Source organism: Lucilia sericata, unplaced genomic scaffold, assembly GCF_015586225.1.
Source record: "Lucilia sericata isolate MDLA Ls3-8-SP2 unplaced genomic scaffold, ASM1558622v1 Contig000126F_arrow, whole genome shotgun sequence".
Taxonomy (NCBI): domain Eukaryota; kingdom Metazoa; phylum Arthropoda; class Insecta; order Diptera; family Calliphoridae; genus Lucilia; species Lucilia sericata.
In genome coordinates this window covers 538,316-553,886 of record NW_023994158.1, presented here as the reverse complement: position 1 = coordinate 553,886, position 15,571 = coordinate 538,316, and the positions used below count along the sequence as shown (strand labels likewise).

General features: G+C 28.8%; 1 protein-coding gene across 1 annotated transcript; it reads left to right on the top strand.

Moving 5' to 3' along the window:
* Window positions 1-820: 820 nt before the first annotated feature.
* Window positions 821-2,832, top strand: LOC119600894. Its single transcript, XM_037951467.1, has 2 exons — window positions 821-961; window positions 1,146-2,832. Exon 2 carries the CDS (start codon window positions 1,748-1,750, stop codon window positions 2,693-2,695), a length of 948 nt encoding a protein of 315 aa, XP_037807395.1. The 5' UTR covers window positions 821-961; window positions 1,146-1,747; the 3' UTR covers window positions 2,696-2,832.
* Window positions 2,833-15,571: the final 12,739 nt, after the last annotated feature.

Below are 15,571 nucleotides of genomic sequence, written 5' to 3'. Positions count from 1 at the left end.
AAAAAAATAGAAAAAAGCTAAAAAATGTCAAACGAGTAGGACGTGTTTTTTCGTTGATCCGTAAATTCAGCATATAACTAAGAGAAAATATCTGTTAATTTGGGCTAAAATACACTATTATCACTGAAATTAAGAAATAAATATAAAGAGTGCATAAAATTCTATGTAAAATATAAAGTAATAATAAAATTCAAACATTTATGTATATAAAAAGTATAATCAAATTTAGGTTCAGTAATTACTGCAGTTCTTAGAAAAAAGAAAAACGTGTTTGATATTGCTGAATAATACAGATGAAGTGAGATAGAAATAATTTAATGTATTATGCAACATAAGAATACTCAAAAGGGAGAAATTATTTAGCAACTAATTAATATATAGTTAAATTGACTCATAAAACAATACAAAACACTATTACAATAAAATTATCTAAATTGCAAACAGACAAAAACAAAATAAATATAATAAACAAGAAATTAAGCAAAGTGATTGAACAAATAATAGCAAAAACCCAAATAAAATAAAAAAAAAAAAATCAACTAAAGTGAGACAACATAAAAATATAAAAATTTAAACATATGTGCATGATCTATTTGATTAGCTGAATTAGTGTACAGAAGAGTAATGCCTATAGCAAATTCGAAAAAAGAAGAATAAAGTAAAGCACACTGAAAAAAGAAATTTTTCTAAAAAACAAAGGCAAAGAAATACATTTTATTGTTCAACTCTATCGTAAACTGAATTACTGCACTGAACGTTAAATAAAAACAATGCGAAATAAATGTAAATAAACTGGTCCGGTTAAATCTTTTTGTTATTTAAAAATACATAAACTAAAACAAAACTAACAACAAAATAAACAAAGTGATTAAAGAAATAATAGCTAAAAGACAAATGAAAAAAAAACAACTAAAGTGAGACAACATACGAAATATAAAAAGTTAAAAAGCAGCTAAATTGTGTACTGAATAATAATACCTAAAGCAAAGTCGAGAAAAAGAAGTATAAAGCTAAGCACACTGAAAAGGAAATTTTTCTAAAAACAAATCAGTTACAAAACAAAAGAAAGAAATACTCCTTGTTGCTTAACTCTATCCTAAAACGAGTGTAACATAAGAAATAAAATAAATAAATAAAACAAACAGCTGAATTACTGCACTAAAATAGGACAAACAAGAAATTAAGCAAAGTTATTTAAGAAATAATAGCAAAAAGGCAAATGAAAAATAAAAACAACTAAAGTGAGACAACAGATAAGAAATATGAAAAGTTAATATGTGCATGATCAAATAAGCAGCTGAATTAGTGTATTGAAAAGTGATGCCTAAAGCAAAGTCGAGAAAAGAAGAATAAAATAAAGCACGCTGAAAAAGAAATTTTCTAAAAAACAAATCAGTTGAAACAACGAGGATAACATAAGAAATAAAAACACAAAGAAATAAACATACAGCTGAATTACTGCACTAAAGTGAAATAAATGAATACAGCAGAGGAAAAAAAATAAAGCTGAATAACTAATAATGAAACAAACATATAAAGGAATAGAAAAAGCCATATCGCACAGCTGAATTAATACTTATGTATCCAAATGAAATAAAAAAGAGAAAATGAAATAAAGTGAACTGAACTACTTAAATAAAATTAAAACACGGTAAAAAAAAATAAACAAGCTGGCCGGTTAAAAATTTTAAAAATTTTTTGTTACTTAAGAATACATAATTAAAAATATACATATATATTAATAAAAATGCCACCCAAAGTTGCTATATCAAATGCCAATTGTACAAAGTGTAAAAATCCTCTTAAGCGAACTGATGAGGTTATTAAATGTAGTTTTTGTAAAAAAAGTCTACATATGAATTGTGCAATTGAAAATTCACCTGGTTTAAATCCTGATGCAGCCAAATATGTAAGTAATAACAGTGAAGATATACTATACAAATGCATGTTGTGTAAATCTAAAAAAGAAATAAACCTAAGTGATATTGCTGAAAAGCTCTGCGATATGGAGGCACGTATTCAAGACATTCCGGTGCAAATATCTGCAGAAATGTCCACTAAATTAGATGACATTTCCAACAAACTTAACAGCTGTGTGGAAAAAGTTAACACACTAGAAAAAGAATCCTCTGAAAAATTTAAGCAATTGGAAATGGAGAACAACTCTCTACGTAAACAAATAAACAGGGCGGACATAATTGTTAATGGAATACCAACAAAAATAAAATCCAAAAATTTAATTAATGTAATCATGGGCATCTGTAAACACTATAATATCGAATTAAAGGACACGGAAATTAACACTATTTGTTGGATTCATAATAAAAAAGCTGTATTAATTAAATTCAACAACATAGCCAAAAGAGACATTGTTATGCGAAAATATCAAGAGAAATATGATTTAAAACTAAATCAAATTCGTGGAATATTTAAAGATATTGACGATAACAAGGATGAAAACTCAGTCGAAACCACGGAACATGAAGATTGTGACATTGAGGCAAGGGTGTTCCTGAACGATAATTTAACTGCAGCGGCATCAAAACTAAAATATCTTGGCAGAAAGCTCATACGAGAGAAAAAAATAGAAAGATTTAAACTACTAAACTATGATTACCCAAAAGGAAAAATTACATTTAAAAATGGATCTGAGAAGATTCTAACGTTAGAAGAATGTGGAGCCTTATTAAATTAAATTGTACATTTATATATTAATTGATTATTTACATTTCATAATATGTTTAACATTTTTCTTATACATATTTTTCTCGATTTCTTTATATTATTTTACTTACATGTTCCTTACCATATTTTTATCTAAAATTGTATTCTACCTTTTTGTGATTAATACTATTTTTTTTTTTCAATTATATCTTTATCTAAAATTGTATTCTACTTTTTGTGATTAATACTATTTTTTCTCAATTACATTCTATTATTACTCGTTAATTCATTATTTTATACTGTTGTTTTTCTTATATTCTACACGGTGTTAATAATTTTTATTCTCAAACTATAAACACACATAAAATTTAATCAATATTATAAATTGTCATAATTTTTATTATTACCATTATAAATATATTTGTTTCTTTCTTTAAATTTTTTTTATTTTTTTTCTTTTTCTTTTGATATATATATATTTTTTATTTTTAAACATACAAAAAGACTAAAACTTGTTTAATTATAACTATAAAAATAATGATTTATATTATTGAAATAAAATATGTAAAAATGATAAAATATCAAAAAATGTGAAATAAAAGTTAATTTAAAGATGAATTTTTCAATTATTTTTCTTATACAAGATATACAACAAAATAAATAATAAAAATCCATAGAACATTGTATAAACCAAAGAAAATAACTACTTAATATTGCACTCTGAAATATAAAAATATGCTGAATTAGTTTTTTTTACGGATTACGATGTTTATTTAAAATAATAAATGTCAGTATTTCAAATTTATAGTATAATATTAGTTAGAAATATTAATTACTTTTTAAGTAATGTTCTTTTTGCACGAATATGTATTTTCTTTTACATTGAATTCATATGATAATAATATAGGTCCTGTAGCCAGTGATAATACAATATTAAGAAATAAATTAATTAAAGGTAATCTTAATATCGGTCATTTCAATGCGCAAAGCATTTCCCCATCTAGAAATTCAGCAAAAATAGAAGAAGTAAGGCAGATTTTGCAAGGATGCTACTTAGATGTAGTTGGAATTAGTGAGACGTGGTTCAGAGAAAGTTTACCGGATATGGCAGTAAGTATTGATGGATATAAATTATATCGGAATGATAGAATTATCAGAAAGGGTGGCGGAGTATGTATATACATTTCTAGCAAACTTAAGTCAAGGGTTATACATAAAGTCATGGATGAAGGTATCTGTGAAGCACTTATTATTGAAATCGAAATTAATATAACTACGAGGATACTTGTAGGAGTTATTTATCTACCTCATGGTAGATTTGCATTATGCGAAAATCTTATTGTTGATTTGTCGGCTCAGTATGGATATAGTGTATTTATGGGAGACTTTAATACAAATATATTTGAAAATAGTGCATTGGTAAGAAATTTTTGTAATGATCACAACCTACACTTAGTTCATAACAGTTTGCCAACTCATTTTGATAGTCACTATCATGTTACCAAACTTATAGACTTTTTCTTAATATCTGACATTAATATTCTTGAAGTTTCAGGACAGTTTCAAATTCCGGGTCTAAATTCTCACCATGCTCTAATTTACATATCGATATCTCTTAAAATGAATTACTCCCCTGATTACATATTTTATAGAGATTATGCGCACATTAATTTGACTAACTGCGAAAGAGATATACAATATATAAATTGGGATGGTATTTACGGAACTTCTGATACTAATAGTCAAGTAGATCAGTTTAATCACTTTATATTAAATTTATATAATGACCATATTCCTATAAAAAAAAAATATATACGTAGAAATGAAAACTGGTTTAATTGCAGGGAGATAAATGAGGCAAAGGAGTTAAGAAATTTAGCATTTAAAGCTTATAAGGAAAATATGAACAGCAATTGTTGGAAAATTTTTTGCAAGTACCGCAATAAACTGAAAATGACTATAAGGAAAATTAGAAAAAAAGCGGCCAAACAATTTTTTAGTGCTGAAGTACCAGGTGGAATTTGGGATAAACTGAAATCTACGGGTATTATAGCTAAGGGAAATTGTGAAAATTTTCAAGATTTAGACATTTTAAATAATAGTTTTATAGTACCGGAAGGTGATTCTATTAGAGATACATTTATTTATGACAATAGAATGAACAATGGTTTTGATTTTGGAAGGTTTGATGAAAATGATGTTATTCACGCTGTATCTTATATTAAATCTAAATCCATTGGTCCGGATGGTATATGCATTAGATTTCTACGTATTATCCTACCTTATATTATTAAACCTCTCACACATATTTACAATACAATTTTGATGACTAATGCATATCCAAATAATTGGAAACTAGCTAGAATAGTTCCAATTCCCAAGATAAGAAATCCTAGGCATCTCACGGACTTTAGACCTATAAGTATCCTCCCAATCTGTAGTAAAATAATGGAAGTAATGATGAATAAACTAATTGTAAATTACCTGGACCAAAATATTCTAATATCGCCGCGTCAGTCGGGATTTAGAGCTGGTCATAGCACAACCACACTAGTCTTAGATGTTACTGAGAAAATTAGAAAAAGCATAGATCAAAATCATGGATCTGTTGTTGTTTTTCTAGATTTTAGGAAAGCTTTTGATTCCATTAATCATGTATTGTTATTGCGAAAGTTACGCAATCAATTTAAGTTCTCTAATTCAGTTTGTAAATTGATACAATCATTTCTGTGTGATAGGTATCAATTTGTGAAAGTTGATAACAGATCATCAGGATATGCCAGGATTTATCACGGTGTACCTCAAGGCTCCATTATGGCTCCGTTACTGTTTATGATGTTTATAAATGATCTTCATAGCTCAATTTCTTTCTGTAATGCACAAAATTATGCAGATGATATACAGCTGTTTGCTAGTACGAATGGGAATATATCCATATCTGATTTCATTAATTTATTTAACTATGATTTAAACCTTATCTCTATGTGGTCAGATGAAAATAAACTATCCCTAAATCCCTTGAAAACGTATGCAATGAGATTTGGTAATAGTACTAGATACTTACCACCGCTAAAATTAAATGGAGTAGATATTGAATATGTATCAAAATTTAAGTCCTTGGGTTTTCATCTTGATGATCAGTTATCATTTGAAAATCATATACATAATATTATTTCTAAAGTATCGATGACTCTTAAGAAAATAAATACACTTGGATATTTTTTTCCCTTTCAAATTAGGAAACTAATTGCTAAAACTCTGATAATGCCTATATTTATGTATGGTATGGAGATATACTCATCCACATCAGCAGGAAATATTATTAAATTGAGAAAATCCTTTAACAGAGTTATACGATTTGTCTATAAGTTAGATTTTAGAGCACATGTGTCAGCTGAAACTAGAGACTTTCTTGGGTTAGATTTTAGGGACTTTATAGATTTTAGATTAATTACTCTGTTTTACAAAATAAAAAAAAATGGAAGTCCTCAATATCTACAAGATCTTGTTTCTTTTTCTCATTCAACACGAACATCTGCAATAATATGTCCCAGAATCAATACTCTTTATATGCACCGGTCATTTTCTGCCAGAATATGTAGGCTATGGAATAATATTATTCCTTATGATGCTCGCAATTTTTCACAAAACTTACACAACTTTCAAGAACTATTTAAGAATCATGTATAATAAACATCATAAATTTGGCTACTATGGACTTTACATATTATTATTTTAAATCTTTATATACATATTCGTGCAATTAGAATTAGTTATAAGTTTAAATAAAAAAAATAATATATACTTATAAAATTTATTTACACCTACTCTATAAGGCATCTATGTAATTTATAGGCCAAACAAGGCTTTTTTTTGATTACTAATGAATTCAATAAAAAAAAAAAAAAAAAAAAAAAAACGCACACATACATACACTCAGATTGATTAACGTGAAAGTAAGCATAATATGGAAAAATAATGTAAACAAATAAATTTTAAATAGATTAAACAATCGAAATAAACAAGTTGATATAAAAAAACAAAATAAATTTAAATAAAATTCATTACAAACAGATTGAGCTAACAATGATAAAAAATCAAATATACAGAAAAAACTATGAATCAGCCAACATGTTGTAAGAGTTAGAGATAAAACAAATCTTTATTTTTCTTTTTGCGAATTTTAAATGAAATTTTGTCTAAAACAACAACAGTCGAATGAAAAAATGAACATTTGATGGGGTCAACAGACAGATGTATACTCCAGCAAAGAACTATAAATTTCCATATAAAGTAGGTATTAAAGTCCATCCCACTCGCTTATATATTTTTGTTTACTTAAAACTGTAATATAGAGTAGAAAGAAATAGTAAAAAACAAAAATAAAAGATAAACGAAAGACGTATAATAAAATGCAAGATCCATATCACGGATTATGGTACCTCATGAATTTCACACTCAACCAAACAAAGTAACGAGCTGTCAGAGATTAAATGTTTCAAAATGTAAAATGTTGAGTGTTTTTGGTTCTTTTTTAGATTTTTTGAATTTGTTGCTTTTTCTTGCTCATGCTTTTTCGAATTCATATCATGATGCAAAAATATGTTTATCCTTCTTTAAAGGTAAAAGTAAAAAAAAAACACATATAAATAAAATAAAACATGAAACGTTTTACATATGGGCAATTTCATGCCAAGTGACCCAACTCAAAAAATTAATTTTGACGAAATTTGCACCAAGTACTATTGGGAAATAGGTCAGATACAGCTTTGTGATTACTCATATTTATTTAAAATCAAAAAGCAAAGTTTTTGAGTTAAAATATAATTTTTTTCACCTATACCAAGTTCTTAAAGGAAATGGTCTAAGCTTTCTAGGACCAATAGGTGAAAAGGTAAACTCTGCTCCTTGTCCTAGCAAAAATTGTACAAAGGAGTTCAGATAGCTATTTCTTCATTGTTTTCAAAATTTTGTTATTTTTTTTTTTTTTAATTTTTGTTTAAACAAAATTTTTTTTTTAATTTTTTTCAAAATGGACCCTTTGTTTTGCTTAAAAAAACTTATACAATTTCCTTTAAGGGCTTTATATTCCCATAATGGGATGCGAGTGGAATATCTATGAAAAAAATATTTGTATACCCATTCCGTTTGTAACACATCGAAATATTGGTCATAGACCCACAGAAGTGGGTAAATTCTAAGTCGATCTAGCCATGTCCCTCTATCTGTCCGTCTATCTGCCTGTTGAAAGCACGATAGAGTCCGAACAGCATGAGCTACAGGGTTGAAATTTTCCACAAATATTCTCTATAAATATGGTTTGTTTGGTATTGAAAATGCGAGTCAAAACCTCTCTACAAAATTTTATATGGATCGGTCAGTAATTGACCCTAACCCCCATATAAGGTCCTCATCAAAAAATTTAATTAACGCTCATTACTGGCTTAAGTCCCTGAAGAGCCAAAACCGCTCTACCAAATTTTATATGGAACGGTCCGTAATTGACCCTAACCCCCATAACTGGTCCCCTTAAAAAAATGACTTTAAAACTCATTACTGGCTTTAAAATACGAGTATAGCAATGAAATTTGACATAAGTAAGACCCTGGCGAACCAAAACCTATTTACCACATTTTATGTGTATCGGTCCATTATTGACCCTACCCCTTATATAAGGTCCCTTTCAAAAAATTATTGTTACGAGTATGGCGATGAAATTCGACACACATAAGTTCCATGCGAGCCAAAATCTGTCTATCAAATTTTATGTGGATCGGTTCATAATTGACCCTATCCTCTATATAAGGTCCCCTTGAAAAAATTACTTTAACGCTCATTACTGGCTTAGAAATACGAATATAGCGATGAAATTGGACACACATAAGTTTCACGCGACTCCTTTGGACAATTTATGCTAGGACCAATAGGTGAAAAGTTACACTCATTTGAATAAAACCCTGTATGTTCAAAATCGATTTTTTGAGTTGGATCACTTGACATGAAATTGCCCATATGTATATAAGATTATATGAATGAAACATATCTACGTACATACGTACTATATGAATGTATTTATACTTGTGATTCTGTAGATGAATATAAAAATCTTTAACGGAAAAGCATACAAAAGAAAAGCGGGAGAGAGGGAGTTGGTCAATTCGGACGCTATATGCGTATTGTACCCAACATTCTTCTAATTTGACAAAATATCAAACAAAGTTCTTCCTGACTTTATATTCGAATGCATTTTTTTATTATTACGCCCACAAATTACCATTTATTTATTCCTTTATAATTAAAAATTATTTTTTCTTTAGTGCATCCAATGCGCAAAATCGTGATGAAAATTTAGCTTATAAGTCCGTAGACTTGTCAAAAGATCATATGCTAGTCCCTGGAAAAGTGGTATGAATAATACCTTAGACAAATGTATAAACTAAACCATGCTAGTTCAAAAAGTAGTTCTTAAACTAGTCTATAGAGAAACCCAGGAAAACAAGTTCTTACATCTAAACCTTAAAATACTCATGCTCATTCAGTTTTACATGGCTGATACAAACTACTACTTGTACTAAGTTGTAGGGTATATTGAAATAAATTCATTTTGACCAAAACATTAAAACATATGTTTAAAAAATTCTGCCAGAGGCGTATGTTGTATTTTAATTAAAGTAGTCATTTCGAAAAGGAAATTATCCAAACTTTTTATGAGGAACAAAAAAAAGAAGTTCTATGAAACGAAAAAAAGTTAAAACTAGAAGCTGATAACATATTAAATTTTTTTAATATTTACTTTTTTCAAAAAATAAAGTTTCATACAGATATTTTGACAAAAAATCAATATAAAAATTTTTGAAAAGTGAAATGAATGAAAACTATTTCGCATTCCAATCAATATCATTTAATTTTATCATCGAAAACATCTTGTTGCACAAATAATTCCCGGTTGTAACACAAATAACTCTAAATGTACACTACATTGTACATACTTAAGATTAAAACGAAATTTAAAGTTTATTGTAAATTCTGATATTGTGGAACTAATGAAACTTAGTTTTTACCAAGCAACATAAATTGTCTTAGAGCTTTGTTAATTTAACTATAAACATACTATCGTTAAATATTCTGCAAATATGTTCACAATAACAACATATGCAGCTATAACTCACATATTGAGGTATACAATTTGTTAAGCATTACGCAAGGACAAACAAAAATAATAATCAAAATAGCAATTAATGTCACAAGTAAGCATTTCATGATTTTCTTAATTAACCAGCTTAACTAGAAGCTAGTGTACCTATTGCAACTAATGATTAACATCATTAAACCACTAAATCGTATCACTTCGAAAATGATTATTTCGAGTAAATCAAAATGTTAAGGTATATCTTTACCTATTTTGTCCCTCTCTTTTAATATTTGTAAATGCTACTGGCATCGAATCAGACAAATAAAAACAAAACAAAAACGAATAATAAAAATTTAACATAAGAAGATAAACTTTAAAAATAAAGTGAACAAAACTAAATAGCAATATAGGGATAAGAAAAATAGGAGCAAACAAAAATGAGAGAGAAAAAAATTAATATAAGTAGTTACCCAACAAAATAGTATTTCCAGCACTACTGCATCTAAATACTATGTAGCATTATGTAAAGGACTTTCATACTATTTATTCAGCTACAACAACAGTAACAACACAAATACTAAATACAATGCTACGAATTTATTTACTAACAGGGTGTTTTCAAATATGGTGTTATATTATAGTTAGTTAGTTAGTTAGTTAGTTAGTTAGTTAGTTAGTTAGTTAGTTAGTTAGTTAGTAGTTAGTTAGTTAGTTAGTTAAGTTAGTTAGTTAGTTAGTTAGTTAGTTAGTTAGTTAGTTAGTTAGTAGTTAGTTAGTTAGTTAGTTAGTTAGTTAGTAGTTAGTTAGTTAGTTAGTAGTAGTTAGTTAGTTAGTTAGTTAGTAGTTAGTTAGTTAGTAGTTAGTTAGTTAGTTAGTTAGTTAGTTAGTTAGTTAGTTAGTTAGTTAGTTAGTAGTTAGTTAGTTAGTAGTTAGTTAGTTAGTTAGTTAGTAGTTAGTAGTTAGTTAGTTAGTAGTTAGTTAGTTAGTTAGTAGTTAGTTAGTAGTTAGTTAGTTAGTTAGTTAGTTAGTTAGTTAGTTAGTAGTTAGTTAGTAGTTAGTTAGTTAGTTAGTTAGTTAGTTAGTTAGTTAGTTAGTTAGTTAGTTTAGTAGTTAGTTAGTAGTAGTTAGTAGTTAGTTAGTAGTTAGTTAGTAGTTAGTTAGTTAGTAGTAGTAGTTAGTTAGTTAGTTAGTTAGTTAGTTAGTTAGTTAGTTAGTAGTTAGTTAGTTAGTAGTTAGTTAGTTAGTTAGTTAGTTAGTTAGTTAGTAGTTAGTTAGTTAGTTAGTTTGAAAGGAGGATGTATATACATCAAATCCGAAGAAATACACCTAGGCCTCTATCGGGCCTGTTGTGTGCTCCTTAACCAGTGCCTCAGGTGGGAATCGAACCCACCACCTCCGGTCTACCAGACTAGAACACTAACCACTAACCTACCGGAGGCCACAATACTGGGGTTAGTGAAAATTATTTCAAAAGTTTTTTCATCATTGGCCAGTGTTCTTATATAAAAAATTCATGTAAATTAATCTATAGTTCTGTAAGGTCCCGCCAAACTGCCGCATAGTTTTTTGTTAGTTAATTCAGACGGAATTATTTCGCCGCCTTTATTTGCTCTATTTTGTCGAATAGACTACACAAATCACAGGGAATGTATATTTTTGCAGCATTTCAGTTCCTAGCTATTACCGCTATGATGACGATGATATTGCGCAAACAAAACCCGTACCTAGTTTTAAATTAAATTATTTTGATTTTTAAATTGAAACACCCAATTTATTAACACCATATGAACTTATAAATGTTTGTACCTCTACCATGACTGTGATACGAAATAGTAATCAGAAAACAACATGAATATGTAGAGTGTTACAATTTGCATGTTATTTTGCTTGCAAAAGGTTTGTTATACTCGTATGAATGAAACTCTGTATGTATTAAGAGTACGTGTTCATTTGTGTGGGTAAGTACTTGCCCAGCAGTTCGATAAAGAGGTAATGCATCCGAAAAAGACAGTGATTTCCATTAATGTCTAACCACTTGGTTGGCTCTAATTCGTTTTTCGTCACGGATGTACTCTTCGCTTTAGTGTCCGCTTTGTAAGCGAGAGAGTGGACACTTAAAAAACAAACTTAAGCTTTTTGTCTGTCTCTTCGTAATCTATGGGGTGACGATTGACTTCCTCGTAAGACAAGCAAATGTTCAAATAGCTAGTCACCTGGACAGTCGGTGGCTAAGGGTAACCCTAAACGAACTGCTGTATACAAATGCATACACTCAAACGTAAGTATATTTATGTGAGCGTATATGTCCTGGCGAGTTTTGTATTTGTATGAAAAGAAACAAGTGTTTGTTAGGACGAGCGGGTACATGTATGTATATATTTTCATGCATACATATTTGTATGTATTTGATGATAATATTAGCATTGTATGTGAGTGTATTTCAAAAGGATACAACATTTGCCATTGCATGTAGATTTATCCGCTTTGTTAAGCAACCAGTAACACTACCAAATATTGCTGTTGCGACCAACCAGCAAACCATCAGATCAACCCAACGACAGACCAAACGTCGGACCTGACGACCAAAAACTTAAACCCAACCATGAGGCAGCAGTTGGCGGTTTGTAACTGAGCTTACTTTTCTGTATATGTATGTATTAACAGGACAAGTTTACACGAAAACTACTACAACTACAAACTTACTAACAAATATGTATAGTATTTGTTTGTATATTTTCTTGCATTTATTCATTTGGATTTGTTTGTTTGTTTACTTTTTTATTTCTTCTTTATTTTCAAGAGGTCAAGTAAATAACATAAGTTTTTAATGTTGTTCTTGTTGTAGGTTTTTTATTTACAAAAATACACAAATAACAAATGAAATATGATCTCATTCGTTGTAGGTTGTTAAAAAAAAAAATATTAAGAATTGTAACCCTACAACTACTTTGTGTACCAGTGTGAGCTAAAAAAAATTAAAATATGCTTAAGTCCGTGCAACAATAATTTAAACTTTTAACTGATTAAGCCGCTTTACAACAGGCCATTTTCCACACTTCTATTTCTAGGTTATATTTATTCAAGCGAAAATTTACATATTGAATAAATACTGAAAACATTATTTGCATGTATACATACATATAAAGTAGAATGCATTAATTTTGTTTAAAATGGCAAAATACAAATTTTAAATTTTTTCAAATTAATTTATATTAAAATTTTGAAGTAAAATAGTTAGACAGATTAAAAAGATTATTAAAGTCCTATTTTGGTCGGATTCCCACAGATTATGTTATGCTAATTCATATTAATATAAAACTGGTTATGAGCATTGAAGATGACGAAAACGATAAACATCATATCAAACAAGTAAGAGTGTTATATTCGGCTGTGCCGAATCTCATATACCCACCATCAAATTGTGTACCGTAAAAGTAATGCTCCCCTATAAATATTAGGACGATATTTGGAATATGGCTTAAGTCAATTATGGACGGAGCTCTTTTGTACTAACAAAATATTAATTTTTAAAAACAAAACATTTTTTTCAATATTTAAACCGTTAGCGTATGAGTAATTTTCTGAGAGGGCCTTATATGCGTCAATTATGAATCGATAATCATAAAATTTGGTACATACATTTTGATTTGCATAGAACTTGTTTATGTCAAATTTCATTTTAAATAAGGAAAACTCAAACTTTAATAAGCTAAACCCTTTCCTGAAGGGAACCATTTAGAGAGGCTAGAGTTATAGATCAATCCTCATTAAATTCGGAATGAAGAATTATATTCCTTAGTATAAACTCTCTTATGTCGATTTTCATAGCTATACTCATAATTTTCTTAATCTTCGTCATCAAATTTTTTGAAATGGACCCTATATGAAGGGGTATGGTCAATCATGGACCAATCCACATAAACTTTGTTATATATATTTTGGCTAGCAAGGAACTTACTTGTGTCAAATTTTATATCTATAATCGAATTTTTTTAATCGAAATTTTAAAGACCGATCCTCGCTAACTTTGGTTGAGAAATTTTGGCTCGCGAGGAACTCAAATTGCATACTTATACTCGTATTTTTTAGTCAGTAAAGAGCGTTAAAGTGATTTTCAGAAGGGGACCTTATATGAGGGGGTAGAGTCATTTATGGGCCAATCCTCAAAAATAATTGGTACAGAGATTTTGGCTCGTGTCGAATTTCATCACTATATTCATATTTTAAAGCCTAAATGAGCGTTATAGTAATTTTTTGAGGGGGACCTTATATTGAAGGGTAAAATGGAGAGATTTTGGCTCATATAAATCTTATTCATGTCGAATTTCATCGCTATACTCGTATTTTATAACAGTTATGATCGTTAAAGCGGTGGTCCACTTGTATGGAGGCTATCCGAAAATGTGAACCGATATTGCCCATTTTTAATACCAAACAAACCTTATCAATAGAAAATATTTGTGCAAAATTTCAGCTGCCTACCTCCTTCCATGTGATCCCTATCGTGATTTCAACAGACAGACGGACGGACAGATGGACATGGCTAGATCGTCTTAGAATTTAATAAGGACCCAGAATATATATACTTTTGGGAGTCTATGACCAATATTTCGATGTGTTCCAAACAGAATGACAAAATTGATATACCCCCCACGCTTCTATCACAGTATTAAACTTTAATAAACTGTTTACATATTTTGTTATCTAAATTACTTAATATAATATATTTACTACAACACTGGCATAATCCAAAATAGAAGGTTTTGAGAAAAACGGATTTGTATATTTTATGACATTTTAAAATTCGTTAAATTACTAGAATGCCCGTCCGTCTGTCTGTTTTGCACAAATATCCTCTATTCATTGATCGTCGTTTTACTTAGCTACCAATACAAGTGAGATTCGGGAATAGAGATTTAACAGTCATAAGTATATAAATTATAAAAATAACATTTTAAAGATAAAATTCAAAACAAAATCTCTCTACCAAATATTATGAGGATCCCTAATTCACCCTAACAAACAAAAAATACTATGAAATTCGACACAAAAAAGTTCGATAAAAAAACAACCAACAAAATATTCTATGTGGATCGGTCCATATTAGACCCAAATCTCATATGATGTTCCCTTTAGAAAATTATCTTAACACTCATTACTGGCTTTAAAATACGAATACAGCAATGAAATTTTATATAAACAAGTTTTAAAGGAACTGAAAACTCTCTATCAAATTTTATGACGATTGCGACTGAAAGTCTCGACATAGCCGAATATAAAAACCTTTTGAATTATGCCAGTATTTTACTAAATGAGCGATATGTATTATCATATGCAATATGTATAAGAATTTAATTACACACAAAATTACTTAATTAGAAATTTTGCACAATGACTGCTGCAGTACTTGTGGTTTTAAAGACATATGAATCTATGGCTTAAATAAATTGTAAAAACAAATTTTATAAAATTCCAAAATGACATTTAATTTTAAATATGGTAATATGATCACGACTTGTTTAAATAACAGAATGAAAAAGATATTTTAAGAAAGCAATAAAGTTTATTTTCAGAAATAATTATTTCAGATATTATGAGCAGAGTGCTTCAAATCGATTCGTTTTTAAACATTAATTTAATCATATACTACAATATTGGCAATTTTTTACAAACGATGTCTGTCAGTCCGATTTTGTAAACCCTCTTTTTCAGTTCAGTATTTTGAACATGCAGACCTCTGACGGTCTGCATGTTTGTGGAAATCAACTTTCTGAA

Bases quoted from the DNA above. Each gene is read 5' to 3' on its own strand.
- LOC119600894 (XM_037951467.1), top strand. From the start codon at position 1,748: ATGCCACCCAAAGTTGCTATATCAAATGCCAATTGTACAAAGTGTAAA.